Source organism: Argiope bruennichi, chromosome 7 (genome assembly GCF_947563725.1).
Source record: "Argiope bruennichi chromosome 7, qqArgBrue1.1, whole genome shotgun sequence".
NCBI lineage: Eukaryota > Metazoa > Arthropoda > Arachnida > Araneae > Araneidae > Argiope > Argiope bruennichi.
In genome coordinates this window covers 101,711,456-101,734,141 of record NC_079157.1, presented here as the reverse complement: position 1 = coordinate 101,734,141, position 22,686 = coordinate 101,711,456, and the positions used below count along the sequence as shown (strand labels likewise).

The following is a 22,686-nucleotide window of genomic DNA, read 5'->3' as shown; positions in this document are numbered from 1 at the left end:
TTGTTTACTACTTTTTGCAATGGTTGAGTTGTACATGAACTACAACTATATAATGAAAAAAGTTAAATTAAAAATATAAAAAAATATCGATTAAAGATTTTAATTTTGTTCTTTATTACAATTAAAAGTTTATTAAATAAAGAAAGTTAAGCATAATTAAAAGTTATTTTCTTCTTTCTTTCCTTCTTTTTTTTTAATGTGAATACGAACAGAAAATATTTATTCTTTTGCAATTTTTAATTGTCAGTATGCGCTTTAAAAAATCGTCTGAATTCTTACTTTACGAAATCGTTTGCATTCTTACTTTAAAAGACAGCTGCAATGGAATTCTTCGCAGTTCTCGTAATTCTTTTGGTATTCTAACGGTTGGTTCCCTTCATAATTTGTTATGCTGGCAATTGTACAAGAATGGATATCGGGTAAATGGGTTGGAAGACAATATTTCGAACCTGCAGAATGGATGAAGGGTGAGTGGAATATATTTTTTTATGAGTTGATGAAGTTGGGAAAATGATATTTGTTTGAAATTGTGTATGGAGAATGATCCGATTGCTTCTTTCTCCGTTCTTTCTTTTCTTTTGGTTATGTACTGTTCCTGTTTGTTATCTACACAGTCCTTATGTTCAATGTGCTAGAGAAGCTACTAGGTTCCCGCTGCTAGCGAAGCCGTAAAATGTTTTTTTTAAGTTAAAAAATTCTGCCTGGTACCTTCTGTTTGTTTGAAATTTTGTATGGAGAATGTTCCGATTGCTTCGTTCGTTCTTTTCTTTTGGTTATGTACTGTTCCTGTTATCCACACAGTCCTTATGTTTGTTACTATTAGCGATAGGCGAGGATCGAACTCGCAACCTTTGGGTTCGTAGCCGAGTAACAAGACCACTAGACAAAAGAAATTTCTCATGTCTCGTAGCTGTTATCTGGCTTATAAAGCGTCACCACATTACTCCCCCTTCAGTGCGTCGGAGGTGAGACGAACGATTTTTTTGTCCTGTTTTTTGCTGTTATTAGTGGTGATATATTGGCTGTTGCGCCTTATCCATTTTTTTTTTTATTGGCTGATTATTTATCAGCTTTCTTTATTTATTGGCTGATTATTTATCAGCTGCATTTTTTTTTCTCTTATTGGCCGATTATTTATCAGCTTCATTTTTTTTTTATTGGCTGATTATTTATCAGCTTCATTTTTTTTTATTTATTGGCTGATTATTTATCAGCTTCATTTTTTTTTATTGGCTGATTATTTATCAGCTTCATTTTTTTTTATTTATTGGCTGATTATTTATCAGCTTCATTTTTTTTTATTTATTGGCTGATTATTTATCAGCTTCATTTTTTTTAAATTTATTTCTGGTAGAGGGCGCCACAACAGTTGTATGAAGGTTTGCGTATTTTGCGTCATCGAGTCACCAATGTTACTATTGGCGATAGGCGAGGATCGAACTCGCAACCTTTGGGTTCGTAGCCGCGTAACAAGACCACTAGACAAAAGAAATTTCTCATGTCTCGTAGCTGTTATCTGGCTTATAAAGCGTCACCACATGTTCAATGTGCTAGCGAGGCTACTGGGTTCCCTCTCCCGCTGCTAGCGAAGCCGTAGGATGTTTTTTTTTTACAGATTACACATGGCAGTCTAAGAGGAAAAAACAAAAACAATACTTATCAGTAAAAAGTCCTAATAATATAGCGGGAAATAGTAACCGTAACTGTTCCGCGAAGTATTTGTTTATTTTGTCCGCCATCTTTATTGGTGACTTGGCATTGTTGGCGCAGCAAGGGGCACACTAAAATTCACTTTTACCATAAAAATTTATTAATTAAATATTTTTTATAAAAAAATTATATTTTTTTAACGCTGATTTTTTTTTAAAACACTTTTTACCAAATACAATTAGTCAAAAAGATATAATCTTTTGTTTATATCAGACATTTCAGCATACTTGTCTGCAAAAATTATTTTTCAGGCCTAATGTAGAAATGTTCCGATGCATTTTCCAATATCGTACCCTAGTCTTGTAACAATTGCGCCATCTGGTGAGAAGAGAAAACGAGATTGCTGTTTTCCAATATGCATAAGAATGGAGGCACATATGCGGCGGTTGATTTAAAGGTGGCAAAGTAACATTTTTCATGATGGTGATTTTCAGCAGCATGCTTTCTAAGATTATTTGTCGATGCATATTTTAAAGTTATAAAATATACATGTCTGTGTTTTTATGCTTGTTGTACCTGCGAGTCTTGTCTGTATTTGTCCTTCCAAAATAAAAAATAGTTCAAAAACTTATGGCGATTCACTTATGTTCTCTTATGAGCAAAAACAGCATAATCTTTAAAAAAAAAAAAAAAAAAAAAAACCGAACCCGATAAATGTAAAGTTTAGTTATTTGCGATTGATAGCACTTAAAAAATAAATTATTTTTTTAGAATCTATCCCAATAAAACCGCGCACTAGATTGATATTAGATGCAGCGCTAACTTTCAAGTGTAATATTTCATTATAGTAAACATTTTATGGTATACATTAATTTCGTTTCTTTAGCTAATTAATCAAATATTCAATGAATCAGATATTAAGTAAAATCTTCCGTTTTTCTGAAATAATTTACGGGCAGATTATTTCACAAGAAATAATTTTATGCCATTTTCAAATTCAAAACCAGGATATAAATTTCAATTATCCGCACTTCTTCTTATAATTTTTTTTTATTCTTCAAAATTAGTAAATAATTAAATAAACGCAGACGATTTTGATATACAGAAATTTATATCACGTTGTTTGGCTACGGTGTGATTTCGAACTATTCTCCTTCATTTTTTAAAAATCTTTCTTTCTATTTTCTAAATATGTTTGGCCACGTTTTTTATTGGTTTTAAAAGAGTTCTAAAGTTTATTTGTTAAAAATAAAAATTGCAGATGATAAAAAAATATTGTGAGCTATAATTTTTTAAATATAAATAAACTTGTGCATTAAAAATACGCAATTTAATACGGTTTGTTTCATGACGCATGAGAAGTCTGTCGAATTTTAATATTAAACAGATTTTTTTTTCGAATACGATGCATAATTAAAATTTTTCACACAAATACTGAAATATAAACAAGATTTTAATGCTTTTGTGATAATTAATGAGATCATAAGTTTTTTATTAGCAAAAGAATGAAAAGTTAAGCTCAAATAATACGTCTATTTCAGCTAATTTGATATAGATTAATTGCGAGTATATTCTTGTGTCTGGAACTTTTCTCTTAGAGTAAAGATATCACCTTTATGATTAAAATAGCATTTTCTAATCATCGAACTAAAACTTTTATAATATTTCAAATCATTTTTGATCAACACAAGTCCCCCCCCCCCTTTAGAATTTTGGTCCTTTTTTCAATCTCAATAGCTATATAATTTTATAATGGTTCTCTATTTTGCAGATATTCTAATTCATCCTTTACAGAACACCATACGCAACACATATAGCTATTTCAATCAAATATTTTGAAAAGACTTTATTATTATTATTGTTGTACTTGAAAAGGAAGATAATAATGAGACGCATTTCGAGAAAAATGAAAATAAAGATTTCATTTGTAAGTTACATTAAAAAGAAATTTACTTCTTTATTTCATATTTTTAGATTATTTTACAAATTATTCTTTTTTAATTTCAACAACAGTCATTTTTTCCCCGTTGTTTTTCTTAATCGCAATTAATGTTAATTATGATCTAACATTCGATGAGTATTAATTGATTTAAATATTTTCACCTGAGTCACCTGATTAGCAAACAGATGTTGGATCCGATCCAAGTTTGAACAATTGTATGGAGTCTTTGGTATAGTTCAATCCTTTGGTATTGGATGAACAATTTAAAACCATCTTAAATCTAGAGCTTACCATTTGTTAATAAAACTCGTTTATATAAAAATAATTAAAAAGAAACATATATAATTTTTTTTTCAAACTGTTCTTTGTACTTGAATACCTCAAAACAGCATGGTGAACTTTTGGGCGAGATTTACCCTGTAAAACTGCGCAATGTAAATCAAAAACTTACATAACAATGAAAACGCAACCCAAACTTCTCCATTTTTCTCATAAACAATCCTGCCTACCTTCCATTGTACACAAAATAATTCGCACTTGGTGCATTTCACAATACTCCAATCTAAAAAAAATTACAAGGAGATAAACCTGTCCAATTACGTTTTCCAATCCCAACTGGTCATTTAGATGGAAAATAGAACCTCTCCTTACACCCACAAAACGAATCTTCCATCGGAGAGGTCAGAGCAAAAGGGGTGTTGCCCAAAAAATCGTCTGCAGACCATCACCCTCGTTTGACCTCCCCTGCTCCGGCTCAGCGTGCGTGCCCTTCTTTCTGCTACAAAAGAGTGATTGAAATTGTGGGCCCCAGTTTCTTTGTTGCTATGATATACGTCCGATTGTATTCCTCCTCCCCCTCTGTCACTAGAGGATCATGGGAAATCCTTTTATTTATGAAGCATACCTTAGCAACGCGCTGTTATTGTGTGGGACGATACAATAGATGGGTATTCTTTGGGTGTGAACTGCTGATCTAATAGAAATAGGGAAAATAAGCATTATTAAATTTTGTAAATAATAAAAGAATAACCAGATAATACTTTGAAAATCATTGGCATTTATAGCATGGTTAAAAACCAGGCTTATTTCAATTATTACTTCCCATCCTCTTCCTAAATCAGGTTGGGAAAAAATAAATAAAGAAAGAAAGAATAATTTAATTTATTTGTTGTACTTAATACAAAAGACTTAAAGGATGTTGAAACCAAGCACTTTTCGCTATTTCTTGTGATTAAAATCAATTATGTCCATTGCAAAGTGTTCATTTCCATATTCATTTCATTTTATTAAAATAAAAATTATTTTGGTTATATATGCTACAAATCGTCTCTTAAGCAATCAAATTTTTCATACTTATTATTTAAAACAAGAAAAAGAATCTACCATCGCTTCAAAATGCAAATGTTTATTAAATTTTCGTTTAGTTAAAAACTAATATAAATGTTGCCATTTTTCTGCAGTAAGTTCCGAGCAAATTATCTTTAATTATTTATACCAACTTAAAAATCAATATTTTAACTTTTCATTGCTATCGATTTCACTTTCAAGCACTTTTTCCTGCAATTTTCATTCATTTTTGAAAATTTTATACATAATTGAATAGATATAGATAATTTTGAAATAAGAAAAAATTTAGATAAAGTTATTGTACAATGCTGAGACTTTAGGTTACTGTAGGTATCTTTATTTCTTGATATTATTTTTTTTAAATATTTTTCAATTACCTTTTAAAGGATTTTTAAAAAATTCTAAACTTTTTTAAAAAAGCACAACAAATTAAATCTCCTGTTATCTTTACCTGCATTTTCTAAAAAGTAATAAATGTCTTGTAATTGAAAAAATATAGAGAGAGAGCTTACCGTCATGATAAAATTTAGAGAAGGAATTTAACGATCTCTAAAAAAATATAAATAAAACACATTAAAAGTGTGTATTATATGCAAATTCTTTACAGTGATTTCGAAGTCCAATCGTTTACCAATCTCGCATTATAATTCCCCAAACGTGATCTTCAAAATTAAAGAAGAAAAACTTTTACCTTTTCAAAACCTAAAAGTAAATAAAAAATTCATTTAATTAAAAACTAAGCAAGATTTCGCATTTTTTTCGTAATATCTTTCAAAATTAGAATCTCACAAAAGCTAGTTTTTACGCCATATTAAAATTTAAAAACTTAGCTTTTCAGTTACACAAATTTCTTTTCTACACAATTTGTTATTATTATTTTAAAAAAGTTTTCACACTTAATTGTATGCCCAATTTGAAGCAATATTTTTTATTGAACAAACTGCCAAAACAGATTAATATAATTCTGGAAAAATTAAAGAAAAGTTTAAAATGATACGATTAAAAATGTATATCAACAACAACTGTTGATTTTAGTTATTCTTATGTTTTTTATTAATAAAAAGAATGATTATCGTTAATTGTCTCAAAACAGTTAATGTCTCATAGTTAATTGTCTCAAAATTTTTTTGAAAACCTGTGTTACATTTCGCCATTTGAGAACAAAACTGAAGTACTTTGAATTTTTGGAGAAAGTTAGCAATTAGCAATTATTAAAGTCAGCTTATAAGTGTGTGTACATTGAATTTTTGACTTTGAAAACCATTTTGGGATTATGTCAATTTATTTATCATAGAAATAGTGATATAATTCCAAAAAAAAAAAAAAAAAACTGATTTTTAATCTTTTTGCAGGAGGACGAAAATGATTTTTCAAAAGTTTTATCAAGATTTCAAGGAAAGAATTTATTGATAATCAAAATATATTGTATAATTGAAAGTAATTATATAAATAATTGCCAACAAAAAATAAGTAATAATAATAATAATAAATTAAAGGCATTTTTTTTAGTCGTGCAAAAAAATATTTAATGTTCGAATTGATTGTTCAAATTTGTGCTGCTTTTTTGCATACGACAATATTATTCGCATTAATATAAGACTAAGAGAGTAAAATTCTCTCCCAATACAATGCGTAGAATCAGCATAAAAGCTATTTTTTATAACTTTTGAAAATTTGCAACCAAACGATAAGCAAAATAATTCACCAATAAGTGAAAATATATTTTAGAGATGCAAATATCCATGAGTTACACCAGCACAATTCAAATCATTTTTTAGAACTATTCCACATGATTATCATAAAACATTCAGCAATGTTCCATTTGTTCAATTCTTAAAAATTCATAACGCTTAACTTTACGGAAAGTTAACAAAAAAAGAAATGTCTGCCTCCAATGTATTTCCTTGCTCTTTCTTTAAACAATATCTCTTAGAAAAATCTTCGTTTTCGGTAGAATAATGCTTTAAAAATTCCAAGTGCTTTTATAATAAAACTTTTAATCTTCATAAGTGTTTTTCTTTGCTTGTTAGCGAAACCACTTTCGCTAATTATAAGTTTTAAAAATTTATACCAATTTCTAGTTTAGTTTTTTATAAACAATGATGGAAAATGAAAATCGAATTCTTAAGGAGGTCGATGAAATTGATAATAACTAATGAAAAAAAAATAAATGACACTTTTATAAACGTGTATATTTTTTAAATATAATAAAATACAAAATAGTTCAAAGACTGCTTAGGCATTTTATTTTGAACAAGTACCGAGACCATTGCACTTTAAGAACAGGTCTGTTTACATTTAATTTAAAATAACAAACAGAAGCAAGATTAATTACCTATCGACTTTTACAAATTCGCATTACTATGTATATTAAAAATAAATTAAGAACAAAAATTAGAAGAACACGGAAGAAATCTATATTCCTCATGACTCCTATTTTTATCAAGTTCTTTGAAGGAGATGTGCCACGCCCAAAACGAACCAAAAAGAATTTGTCTTGATCTAGTTATTCGCATCAGATCACGACTTGTAAGCCTTAGAATTAAATGTTTTGACAAATTAGTGTTGGCCTTACGTAGCAGGATCAATGAATTCTACATGTTTTCTTTCCAGTTTAATAACTGTTCCAAATTCAATTTATGCGCGTGAATAAGAATAAAGCAAACGATAAAAATGTTCGCCGTATTATTTCCTAAAAATAAATCTTTTGTTCAAGAATAATTTTTATTCTCAAGTTGGAAAGAGTACAATAAAAGCTTATATTCATTGTGTCAAAGTAAAATGACCTTTCTTCAGACAGATTAATAAAAGCTTTTAAATAATTACCTTTTGTGAAGAAGGTTTCAGTTGCAGTTAAAATGTATCTAACAAGGATCTTTATTGAGATCTGTATAATGAGATAAGAATGATTCAAAAAATAATTTAGAATTTTGATTATAAATGCATTTTAAACATTATGATTATGTTTTTAGAAAACTTAATGACAACTGTGTTTTATAAATCATTGGTATAAGTATATTTGATAATAATAAATATATAAATAAATATATAAATAAAAATTTAAAAAAAGTATTTAGCATTTAAAAGATTTTATGGTGGGTTTTATGTTTTCTGGCTTTCATTCGTAAGGAGTATACAAACTATGAAGCAATTCATGTGATTTAATAGATGCATGGCCCTCTGGTGATAGATTTATATTCTTCGAACAATGTTATTGCGTCAAGAGTGGAGTAAAGATGTTTTTTCGCAAACAAATAGGTAAAGAGGAAAAATTGAAAGACAATAATAAATAAAAGGGTCCATTTTGTAAAGTTGCATTTGCAATTTACTGTAGTATTTGTTTCTTTTGAAGAGCTTTCTAAAAATGAATTGATATATTACGAAGAGCTGATGAATATTACATAATTGTAAGTTTATTACAGTAGCACCGAATTGGAAAGAAATATGCTAATACAACATAAATAATGGCTTCTATAGTAATGATTTAATTCAGCATCAATTTCTGAAACAACTCCCTTTAATACAACGAACTATTGGTAAATAGTACACATATATGGGTTTATTGTAAATAACATAACAGTGAATTGAAAATTTATAGAGCTAATGCATTGTAAATAAATATATTTTATACTTTGTGTATTTATTATCGATTTAATATGGTATGCGTTTGCTCCACAACGCCCTCTAGTGAAACATTTATAAGTTATGGATAATTCTTCTGAAGTATAACTTAACTGGGAAAAAAAATTTCCGCGGTATTCATTAAGATTTGAGACTAGCATGTGCTTATTAATTATTCATTTAGCTACTTATGTTAGATTCCACTTAATAGGTAAAAATTATAACAATTTTAATGCTATATTTTTAAGCTTATTATTTCTTTATATTCTCTTATAAATGTATGCTTTTATTTGTAAATCAGAAGAAAAACCACTAGCTTATTTTTTCAAAAATTAATTAAAAGATTTTTGTTGATTAAATTAAGACAGGTGACTACGTTGAAAAGCAAATTTTCAGGGGGAGGCTGAATATAAATATATTTTTAATTCGATATTCTTGATTTTGTTAAAAACTTGTTCTTTCTGTTTTGTTCATTCCTTTTTATATGTGCATAATATATATCTTTGCAACTTTAGATAATATATCCTCAAATTCTTAATAGTGGCTCTTCTTTTAAATATATCCTTATATTAAATACTCCTATTAAAAATTTCATAAATAAAAATTTAATATATATATATATATTGTTTAAAATTCATATATGATTTCTATTGAAATTTGCAATTCCCGAATAGACACTCTGTTATTTAAGAGATTATACTCTAATTATTAAGAGATTATTTTAAGAGAGAGAGAGCCCTCTATAACTTTTAAACAATGCGAAAAAATTAAAAATTACATTTTATATAACAATCAAACTAATATTTCAAGACTGCATAGAAAAGCAGCTTATTTCTTACTTCAAAAATTGGATAATATGTTTCTTAAAGTGTGGCCTGTCTAGATGATGCGTTTCTTAATCTTTCTTTCACCTTCAAATTTTTCATTGGAGAAAACTTATAGAAGAGATTTCAAAATTAAAATTAAATGGGTTCTTTCATTTCAATGGTGATATTTCACAATCACTTGACAAACTTTTAGATAAGCTTGTGCTTTACATCTTTTTTTAGCCCCTTCTCCCGAAAAATCCCCGCCCCAAAAAATATTTCCAATTTATTTTATGCAAAAATATGAGTGTTTTATAGCATTTTTCAAGCAAATTCATTCCCAATGTAGTCATATATTTTTAAAACGTGCTGAAATATGCAATTAAATTAACCATTTGTATAAAAAAAATGTGTCTTATATTACGCACTGCCTAGAAATGCAAAACGTTTGAATCCACAATTGGCAACATTTCTGAATACTACCCCCCCCCCCTCTTCCTCAATCTGTAAAATGGTTGGTTCCCACCTATATAACTGCGACTAGTTAGAAATCCAGAGATGAAACTTGTATCCACGCACTGTTATTATCTTACATGACCTTCGTACCAAAGATACAGCACACCCTATTAAAAGACAAAAACATGCAACTTCAAAAAGAGACCCACCGCAAAGATAAATCCTATCTCTTCATTCAAGTGCTGTTCTTTCCCCGCCTCTGAAGATTCGAATCTTGCTGCAGCAGAGTTTGGCGGAAACCTACCATTATCCTAGGAACAAACACTTTGTTATTAACTCAGCCAACGAATTTCGATAGCTGCAAACCGGTGACATGTGACGTAATCTCATGGTAGATAGATACCTTTGACAAACAACTATTCCACAGCGCTTGGAGTGGTAAACAGATTAGCCTGCTGTTATCTGTTCTTGTGGGTTTTTTTCTATAAAGCAGCTTGTGAGTAATAAAAGATTTATACCGATTAAACTCCTGTGTTTTTTCATACAAATACTACATAATTTCGCTATTTCACATGTTTTTATTTAATTAATTAGAAATCAGAATACAATATATTCTGTAGTTCACATTTTTCGCTATCGTTTGGCAAATTTTAGTTTTAATATTTCTATGCTGGACTTGGTAATCATATGTGACGACTTAACTGGAAACCGTATACTTCGCTGTAATAAAAAAATATTGGTTATAAATTCTTTGAGATCTACCAAAAGAATTTATAAATAAACTTTATGAATCGAAGATATCAAATTAATTATTTCGAAAATAACTTGATGTATTCCTTTTTAAAATCTTTTCTTTTTAAAAATAAACTTTTTATCTCATTAATTTTTTTTTTATCTTTTTAAAAAAATCTAATGTCTTTTTCTTTTAAAAAAAATCGCAAATTTTCCATCTCTATTATAACAATTAGTTTTGTTATGCTTTTTTTATTGAAATATTATTTATTAATACAGCAAATTATTAACTTTTTTGGCGAATTTTAATTTATTCAAAATTATTCCTAGCTTAAACTTATTAAAGCATAATGCAAAACATATAATTCTATTAAAAAATAGAAAATTTTAATTTTTTTCTAGATTTTAAATTTTTGATCCATTTGTTCTTTGAAATAATTCTAACCATTTGAATATTAAGGATTTTTAACGAAATTAATACAATTCTGTTTTTCTACAATTATTCCCCTAAAAATATTTTTGGCACTAATAAAAATCGTTACTTACAATTTTATTTCTTCCTTTCATATCAAATTCAGAATAAAGCTGTTCCATTCGTAAGAAAAAAATTTTAAAGAATTCTAGAAAATAATAATAATAAATATATCGATGGAAGAATAATTCGCCGAAACTTGCATAAAAAGAGATTTCTGAAATTTTAGAAATAAAGTCATGTCTGTAAAGAATAGAGGGGGAATTGAAGCAACCGGATCAGTCGTGAGAAATAGAAAAATTGTGAAACTAGAGAATATCTATATAGACATTCAGATCGTCATTTTTGTAAACAATGCGTTGCAAAAACTACTTTTTAGGAAAAACTCAATTTAGAATGAATTGTTACGAGTTTCAGAACAATTCTTCTTTGAGAAATATGAAACGAAATATAGGTAGTGGATGGTACGAAAATAATGGAACCCTTCTTTATCAGTTTTCTTAGGGATAGATCGCTTTATTATCAAACTTAAAAAAGACTTTTTTAACCTTTCAAACATAGAGAGCAATAGGTTAATTTATCGTCTGCAGCATTGTAATTCATTTTTTTTAGCCTTGAACGCATATCTGGTTGCAAACGATTCTAACAAAGAGAGGAAAATAAAGAAATGGTTGAAAATTGAGTTTCATATGCTCGTCGCAACAAGGCGGTTGTGTAGGAAAGCTGGAAATTATCTACACTTTTCTCTTTTTTTAACTATACACAGCGAATGAATCATATTTGAATTACTACTATTTTTTACATTTTTCAATTAATTTAGGATAATCTAGCAGGAAATTATACGAATTATTATTGATTTGAAGAAGTAATTTTTTTGTAAAGAGTTTTATATTACTATAAAAGCCTAATGATTTTCACTAACAAATTTTTAGTTAAAAATGAATTCAGAATTCATTTTTTACGCATCTTTCTTGCTCGTTTTCCAATTTTTTTTTATTATATATACATTAAGCAATATTTGTTAAAACTCAAATACCGTGCTGAGTTAAATCAAATATTTAAAAGCTAGTTGATGAGCAACAACAAATAATTTTGAAAATATTATTTTTTATTATTCTATTAATTAATAAGTGCATCATCTTTAAAATAATAATTTTATAAATATACAATAAAAACAATAATATTTTATATTTTCTAGTGTATATTTTTTCTAAAGATAATAATATTTCGCATCCATTGCAGCATAAATAAGAATTCGAAAGACATTATTCAAAATTAAACTAATTAATGATTTCATTTTATTCTTTTTCATCATGTATTTCTAATTATAAAATTATTTTCTTAATAATTATTGTAATTGATTTTCGATGCCATAAATTAAATGCCATACTTTAGTAATCTGACCAATTATATTCGATAAAATATTATTATTATCGTAATGCTTCATAATCGATTTAATTGATATATTTTACAATTTTATTTATCAGGCAATAAGGGAAATGATGTTTTTTATACTATCTATTTGCAGTTTCCCTTTTGGTTAGCGGCTTTAAGCATCTATCCAGTTGGAAATCCGCTGGATATAATTGAAATAATTTTATGATTAAACGAGCCAAGTTTAATAAAAACTTCATGTGATGACAACTTAAAGCATAACTACTAAATTTATTAAATAATTAATCAAATATAAAAAAATCGTTTATAAGAAACTTCATTATTTTAAATTTCAAAAATTAATTCTTTTATACGTAGCAGTAACTTTTTATGTTTTTTGTTTTCATTTGGGTTAGATATAATATTTTGGATATTTTTGTTGATGAACAATTTATAAGGAAAGTAATAGAACTTTAAGTTACAAAGAATTTTTTAATGCAGCAAAGTATATACTAAAAGCCTAAAAATGAAAGATTTCATCTATACGTAAGTATTTATTTTTTAAATTTTACATGTATAGTTTTGATTTATCATAATTGAAACACAAAAATTATTTTCTATAGCAGAAAGTTTATAGGCTGGTACACTCTATATAAAATGCATTAGATATAACATAACATATATGATTACAAATCATTCAATTTGTTTAATAGGACAAAGTGCCCTATATGAACCTAGAACTACCAAATCTAACTATTAATCCCATCTTGGGTAATAGCTGCACGCAAAATATTTAAAAATTAATTGAAATTTTAGCTTCTTTTTTCCAATAGCTTTTGGAGTACATGATAGCACAAAAACCGTTTATATATCAAATTAAAAACAATTTTTTTAATTAACATTTTTTTTAACGTCAGTGTAATTTCTATACAATTTATTGCGTTCAATTTAAAAAAATATTTTAAAGTATATTTTACAAAATATTAAGTAACCAAATACACATTAGCTTTGCTATAATTTATGACAAATTTTAAAAGCAGTAAATATACGAACAAATCAATTCTAAAACATTATGTTACGATGTCCTCTTTTATTTTTCATCTTCCTATTCTTCATTTATTAAATGCAGCACAAATTAAGCATGATATTCTAATGAAAATTATAGGAATATTTCAATCATTTTATATTCTAGTATAAGAATTAATGAAAAAAAGTTTTTCAATTCATCATTTTGAGATTTTATTGAAGCTCCACATATAGACATTTTGAGAGATACTTTCTTTTTTAAAATAAATAATTAAATAAATAAATAAAAAAAGTTGAGAGCGCATGGCAGACGAATAGAATTTAATAACTTCTACAGCATTGAGTTCTTGGTACTCTTATTTCACTATTATCCAGATATCCAATAATTATCGTCTTTTAAAAAAATGTCAGATCAAATTTTCGTTAAATTTTATGCAATTTTTCTTTTACAAAAACAAATAATTTTTTTAAAGCACTTAAGCGCTTTAAGAAACTGCAGTTTTTATGAAAACTTGTATGACTCATGCTTGGATGAATCTTGAAATTTGATTGGCGGAGAGCAAGGCAGGTGGCGACCAATTATCGATTAATTACGAATCTTAATTTACTCTCTCCGTATTGGCAGAGTTATGCAAGTTGCGGCTCTAAGAATGTATATTATGAGACCCCCTCTATTAATAAATTAATCAATTTAGTTTCACTTTTCAGTATAATATTATTTTAATAATGACTTATGTTAACTGATGTTAAAGATATACATTTTTGATTCATTTTTTATTTCCTTGAATTTGTGAAAATGTATATTTTATTATTATTATAATATTCAAGACAGTACGACCTCCATTTTTTTTAGTGGCACGACAGCCCATGTGGGCCAAGGCCTACCGCGCCCAAATCTGCTTTATTGACAGAGGGCACTGGGGTGCAAGGCTTATGTCCCGGTTAGGTGTCCATTTTGTACAAAGTGTCAATTAATTTCATTTTTAAATATAACTTCAACTTAATAAACAATTGATGATTTATGTTAATTAATGTTAAAAACATATTTTTGATTAATTATTTTTTATTCCATTAACTTTGAAAAAATGAGGGTTTTTATTATTATTATGACTCAAGGCAACACGGTATCCATTTTGTGCAAAAAGTCATTTAATTTCACTTTTATAAATATAATTTAAAATTAATAAATTATTAATTATTTGTATTAACTAATGTTAAGGATATACTTTTTGTTAATTTTCTTCACTTCATTTACTTTGTGAAAATGAATATTTTTATTGTTATTATCACTCAATAAAACATGGCATCCATGTCATTTAATTTCACTTTTAAATATAATTTTACAGTGATTTATGTTAATGAATATTAAAATATATTTTGGTTAATTTGTTTATTTCATTAACTTAGTGAAAATGAATGTTTTTATTCTTATTATGATTCAAGAGAGAACGGCATCCCTTTTGCATAAAATATCGTTGTAATACAATTCGGTATTTATAAATACTGTGTTATTGTTGTGACTTATGGTACTTTACAAGCCAGCTAACAGTTATCTGTCAGCGATTTAAGCCGAGTGAGCGACTCTTGTTATTTCAGTAGCGCCAGTTAGGGCCAAGAGTACGACTTAGCTACTTCATGCGTTACATTCGCTTGCACAACCCCTTTTAACATGGGGCACATTCACACACCTCACAGATAGACCACAGAAGAAGAACTATCATGCCCGAACCGGGACACCCACCACGGGGAAGACGCTCTACCCCTATGCCAGGACGCCGGCATTTATAAATACTATTGTAACTAGTTAAACGTGATGGATCTTATCGGAACTTGATCCACTATACTTTATAAAAAATCAATACACTTTTGGTATTTTATAATTAATAAAATTTTTATAAATTTTTTTCACATTTATTTATTTGGCAACTAGAAAATGAAACTTTTAATCGATCTGCCTTTCTCAGACTAGCGTCCCTAGTCAGCTTCCCAGTCAGTTTTTGTGTCTACCGCCATTATCAACATTAATTCCGCCTATCACACCTTTGATCCAGACCGAAATTTGGACTGTAGTGGCTAAGGAAATTTGGAAAAAATTGTAAAAGTTAAATTAAATTTTTTTCTCATCGCAACGAAGCTAAATACAAAATGCAAGTGTAGTATAAATATACTTAAAACTTCATAAATTGATATTGATTAATTATTATAATATAAAAATAATCCCCAAAAAATTAATCTATAAGCCACTACTTTTTATTATAGTAAATCACAGTTAAATAAATAAATAAATTTCTGTATAAGAGATTCATTTCAGAATGGTAACAGCAGATGTAGGGCTTTCAATTAAGGTCATAAAAACGAATAAATCGATAATCCGAATTCGATCAAAATCCACTGTATTGCACAATGCAGGCTCAACCTTTCAAAGCGGGGATTTCCATCTGTCTCGTCTGATCCACCCACGCACGAATTTACTCCCACATAAGTATAAAAGTTCTCTCAATGGCACCCGAACGCAAGTAGGAAAAAATAAACGATGAATGGAATCCCAAACAATGTAGTATCCTTTCTTTTTCTTCGCCGTTACGATTGAAGGCTAAAAAAAGCATAGTGACGTCACTACGCAAAGGGCGCCCCTATAGAGGGCACTGCAGAAAATCGACAAATCACCGCCCACACCGGGGCGCAGTCAGTATCGACCCTCCCTTGGAAGAAAGCCCCTGTTGCTAAGGCGTTCGATTTGCGCTACGTTTGCGGGGGCAGTTTGTTTCATTTTATCGTTTGCCAGCGAATCGATTGCTGGGAGAGGGAGAGCTAAGGGGGAAGGAGGGATGACCTTGAAAACGTTCTCCGGCACCAGGTGGGGCCAGGCACACCTAAAACGGGGGGGAGAGACGGGAGTTTGCTTTAACGATTTGTGATACAGGATAGATAGACGTTGGGAGGGGGTCGTGGGGGTTGGAATGTTTTATTCAAAGAAAACAGCTATTCATTCCTCAAAATAACATGCTATTCATGCTTAGATTACGTGAAGAGAAAATTGTGTCATTATTGTAGTTGGCAGCCATGACGGTTTTACGGTGCCTCTTCCACAGTCCATTCCTGGAAATATTAGGGGCCAACCTGTGTATGAGCCGAAACTGAAAATTGCTGCAATTTCGAAAGAGGCTCGTAAAAAGTTCTATTAAGAATATCTGTTTTGAAAGCACAATGAAATAATAATAATAATAAAAAAATCTTAGTCATAATGTTGAGACAGGGGTTGTTTAGAGAGTCTGTACCTCTAGACATTTGTTTGGTCGACAGTGTCAGATGTAGCTAAGGACCAACAGTGCCAGATTTAGCTATTTCACGGTACTAGGCAGCCCATCTTTTAATAAACTGCTCAATTTAGTTTCACAATCCAACTCAATTTTAACACATTAATATTCTATTTTAGGTTTTTTTTTTTTTTTATGTTATTAACTTCGTGAAGATGTATTTGCAGTCCGCCCTCCAAGCATACTTGTACACAATATTATTGAAGCTAATATTCAGTGTTTGTATCTATTCTAATAACTAAATGTACGGAAGGAAACATAAGAATCTGATTGGTTATATTTGATAAAAAATTAATATTATATGATTCATTGTATTTTTTTACAAACTTATTTATGTTTCTAGTAGGAAAATAAAGTTATTCAATTAACCTATGGCAACCCCCTCTAAACGTAGCAGCCCCAGGTAGCCATAGTGTCGAAAATCTGTCTCACGATTTTCATGTTTATTTTCACAGAAATATAATAATACAAAAGTTCATTCATTTTGCTTTATGTATTTTTAAGCTACTATATTAACACATAGGAGGACTGAGAAGCACTTTATCTACTCATTCGCTGATTTAATTCAAAATGAAATAAGAAGCATAATTTTGGAATAAAAATGTAAATATTTAAGAAAGCTAATGAATTAGTACTTCAATCATAGCCAAGGTTTGATTTCATCAATTTTTATTTCATATTATATATTAAATTATCACTAAATAAGTCATCATAGTCACTTTTCCACCCCTTTGAGGGCAATCAACATTTTCTATAGAAAAAAAATCAAGACAAAGTCCCGCAGTCATTGACCATTGTAACCGAGGTAACCAATTTGTATTTCATATCAAAGATCATGATTCCTAAAAACTTCGCAAATAATCGCCATGCTCTAGTGACATATCACAAAGTAAAACTTTGGCAGAACGCCCAGTCTCAACCACTGTACCGATTTCGCCAATTAATTTCGCTATTTCGCAAATATACCATACTGATCAGAATACTCGATGTTTTTACGTAAGTATAACTTAAAACAAATCTTTCTTTTGCTATGACCATATATATATATACAATATGTAGTTCATCAAAGCTGGCTGACATGACTAAATTTGTAGTATTGATATGGTGTATGAACAACTGGTGGCCGAAGGCGGCTAGTCGTATATTATAAATTGTTTATCTGGATTGAGTGTTTTAAAGTTAACATATTCATATATATTAATAAGTTTGACGATGAATCAACCACTTCTGAAAAATCTGGATCAAAATCTCGTACAGATCTAAATTTTTAATGGTGAAAACATATGCAAAATTTCAGTCATAGTCAAAATTTCAATCATTTTCATCATCCAATTTCAATCATCAAAATTTAGAGTATCAATCATCAAATCAAAATGAATAGATTCTTCCGTTTTTGAGTTTACATGCATGGAGAGATAGACTGCCCCAAAACGAAATTTCATTCAAATTGGTAGGGATAAGTGATTTTGATGATGGAAATACTGTATATCAAATTTCATCCAAATTTGCAGGGATATGAGATTTTGATGTAAATACTGTATACCAAATTTCATCCAAGTTTGTAGGGATATGTGATTTTGATGTAAATACTGTATATCAAATTTCATCCAAATTTGCAGGGATATGTGATTTTGATGATGGAAATACTGTATATCAAATTTCATCCAAGTTTGTAGGGATATGTGATTTTGATGTAAATACTGTATATCAAATTTCATCCAAATTTGCAGGGATATGAGATTTTGATGTAAATACTGTATATCAAATTTCATCCAAGTTTGTAGGGATATGTGATTTTGATGTAAATACTGTATACCAAATTTCATCCAAATTGGTAGGGATATGTGATTTTGATGATGGAAATACTGTATATCAAATTTCATCCAAGTTTGTAGGGATATGTGATTTTGATGTAAATACTGTATATCAAATTTCATCCAAATTTGCAGGGATATGAGATTTTGATGGAAATACTGTATACCAAATTTCATCCAAGTTTGTAGGGATATGTGATTTTGATGTAAATACTGTATATCAAATTTCATCCAAATTTGCAGGGATATGAGATTTTGATGTAAATACTGTATATCAAATTTCATCCAAGTTTGTAGGGATATGTGATTTTGATGTAAATACTGTATACCAAATTTCATCCAAGTTTGTAGGGATATATTTGATATAAATACTGTATACCAAATTTCATCCAAATTTGTCGGGATATGTGATTTTGATGTTAGTACTCTATACCAAATTTTATCCCTCTAGTCGCATGTTAAAGTTATTATGTAGACAGACATAATTCCGAATATTTTGAGGAATTTTTTTTATTGGTAATGGAGGGGGGGGGGGTCTCTAGTGGTTTGACACGTGGAGAACACATGAAACCTGAAGGTCGAACTTTTTGACGGTGCTTTTTCTACTACTTAGCATATGAGGAAGCAATAAATCTGTTTTTATCCATTTTTCTTGACATCGACAAGCACATACTAAAACCTGTGCAAAATTCTAATCAAAAAATAGAATTTCAAAATATTTAATTTTCGCCTTATCATCTTATTAAGAATTTTAAGTGTGTCAAGGATTTTAAGAACATCTCCATTTCTTTGGTATAATAATTTTTGCACGTTTTATTACACACTTTTCTACAAAAAACTGGACATTGAACAGCTTCTACATATGTAATTTGATTTCCTGTAGTATGTTCTTTAACTGCTTATTCTGTAAAAACTTATTTCTCGAAACATTCTCTTTTTTTCTATTGTTCTTTTCTTCAATTACGAAATGGCGCGGAATATCGCAAAATAATCACGAACGAGTATGCTTTAAATGCCTGTGTTACGAAAATCGGTATTATCTTTTCCTCTGACATTTTGACCTTAGATTTGATGAAAATTAATTTATTAACACTGTCCGTTAAGTGCAATTCTTACAGTAAGATTCGCTTATGAAAAGCTCTATACCGTTTACGAAATAGATAATACATTAAAGTGAGATTTAAAAGTTCATAAGTCTACGAGAAATTTTCTGTGTTGTGCCTTTGAAAATTCGATTATTAACTTAATCGCAATACTAAATCAATTAATTTCGATGTTGTTTGATTGTTCACCGATCAAAATTAGTTGTTTTAGTATTGGCATTAAGTTAAGTTTTAAGATCATAATTAAATTCCATTAAACATACAATGTGTGCTTAAATTCGGCACAAAAAGTTTCTATACGTAAAGAACACGACACCTTAATTTTATTCTTCCGTTAGACGAATATATACCTTAAAACGATGTCACATTTCAATGCGTTAGATGAATATATTTTTTTTAATGGAACGATATTTTAATGCGTTAGATGAATATATATACTTCTAAGCGAAACCATATTTCGTTGTGTTAGATGAATATCTATATATATATTTAGTGAAGCCATATTTTGATGCGTTAGATGAATATACAGGTTTCTAAATGAAACCATATTTCTATGTGTTAGATGAATATATATATTTCTAAATGGAATCATATTTCAGTATGTTAGAATATAGATATATATTTCTAAACGGAAACATATTTCGATGTATTAAATGAATATATATATATTTGTAAAAGAAACCATTTTTCAAAACATTAGATTAATATATATATTTCTAAAGGGAACCATATTTCTATGTGTTAGATGAATATATATTTCTAAATGGAATCATATTTCAGAACGTTAGAAGAATATATATATATATATATATCTAAACGGAAACATATTTCGATGTATTAAATGAATATATATATATTTCTAAAAGAAACTATTTTTCAAAACTTCAGATTAATATATATATTTCTAAAGGGAACCATATTTCTATGTGTTAGATGAATATATATTTCTAAATGGAATCATATTTCAGAACGTTAGAAGAATATATATTTCTTCGTTGCGTTAGACGTTCGTTAACACAACGAACCCCATTTCGTTTCGTTAGACGAATATTTCTATCTAAAACGAAACCACAGATTTTTTTTTTCTAATTTTTTTTATACCAAGGATAGCAAATACTGAAAGCGCAATTAAACCTAAATAATAATATATAAAATAGTTTTGAACTGATATGATTTAAACTTCCCAAATAAGTTCACAATAATCTACATTGTGGACAGCCCTTGATTGTAAAATATATCATAAGAATATTTTAAAATTTTAAGAATGTATTAGGAATTAAGGATATAAGAATATTTTAGAATTAGAACCAAAATGGGCGAAGAAATAAACGAAGTGCATAATTAAAAAAATATTCTCCATCAAAATTATAATGATTCGTATATAAATGATAAATTTCTTAAAATAAACAGCTCTTCACTATTTTGTAACTGCAGAGTAATGTAATAATTAAAAAATTGAGTTCTTAGTTTTGGGAAGACTTATGTGGTTTTACTGCAAGTCTCTTTATTTGAAACTTTCAAAAATGTTGGCTAGAAAATACAAATCAAAAGAAAGACAGAGAGAATAATTGTTTAATAATTGTTCCATAATTTAAATGATTCGAAGGGAAGACATAAAAGTCATACAAAAAAAAATATTCATTTCTTTTTCCCTTCAAATTCTCTCCAAAGAGATTTTGTATAATAGAAGCCTTACTTGCAAGTTGATATCGTGTACCTTTAAGTAATTAATTTATAGAATTATAAGATCAGCTGATAAAGTTCCAAAGAACAAAGATAAGCCGTGGGAGCTTTGTGGCAAAATTGGTTTGATCAAACCGTTTTAGAGGCTCTTATACAATGCAAGTCGCGAGGTCCATTACCCCCACAGAACTTCCAAACCAGATACTTTGCATTCATTGATTTTAGTCTCTATATACTAAGTTTTAAGAAATTAAATTTTTGCAAATTGAAATAATAAAACATTTAATTTCGGATTATTTTCAAGGATATTGGTTTTAGTATGTCGGTTATAAAAAAAATTAAAAATAATTTTCAAAAATTTGTAATTATATTTTTTACAATAAATTTAAATATTATTTAATCATCTGATAAAAAATCTTTTAGATTTAAGAAACCCATATCTGTCTATCAGCAATTATAAAACATCGTCATACGAAAATTACATACAATAATTAATTAGGAATATTTTTTAAATAATGTTCTAAAATTTAAGCGATATACGGTTTTATTTTAATAGATTTAAATACTCGAGCTTTGTAAATTAAATTTTTTTGACACTATCATAAAAAAAAGATAAATAAAAAACTGGAGACACAGATTTTTTGTCCCTTGCGACTACGGGCCCTTGTGCAGTTGCCCATTTTCCCTGTTTGTTAACCCTTACTACACGAATATATATGTCTCAATAGTATCACATTTTAGTAAGTTTGACCAAAATATACTTCAAAATAAAACATTTTAGTGCGTTACTTAAAACAGAACTATATTTTTATGCGTTATATATAGATTGATTGATTTTTGTTTTCAATTGAGTACCCCAAACTGATTTTTTTTTCCTTTCATTTTTATGAAATCTAGCGCATCTTTCTTTAATCATTCAAATTTTTTGAATCTTAACACTTATTGTTTCATTTTTTGGACCATTTTTAAATAGCAAACAAAACATTAAAAAATGTAAAACGATTCCTCAAAAACAATTTCTTCCTTAATTCGATAACCTTAATATTTTTTTTTAATAAATTCAATACATAAATGCGGTTGTTAAGATTCAAAGAATCAAATGAAATTTCGCACTCCCTTCATTCATTGCCAACTGCTGAAGAATTTTTAAAAACAGAATAGTAACAGTTGGATACAAAAAAAAAAAAAATGAAAATGAAAATCAAACGATAAAATAAATCATATCATATCATATTTGTAAACTGAAAACTAAAGCCGTCAACCTGAAAAATATCTAACACATATGAAAAATAAGTTGAAATTCGAATATCTAATTTGAATAAGATTTTTTTAAAATGTATACT

The 22,686-nt window shown here is 28.4% G+C and overlaps 1 protein-coding gene across 1 annotated transcript in view; it reads left to right on the top strand.

Annotated features, from left to right (window-relative positions):
• Window positions 1–305: 305 nt before the first annotated feature.
• The window catches only part of LOC129974967 (uncharacterized), a 123,015-nt gene continuing 100,634 nt past the window's right edge, over window positions 306–22,686 (top strand). The window contains exon 1 of the mRNA XM_056087795.1: window positions 306–467. Coding sequence (XP_055943770.1) covers window positions 389–467 — 79 coding nt within the window. The 5' untranslated portion in view covers window positions 306–388. The remainder of the gene's footprint in view (window positions 468–22,686) is intronic.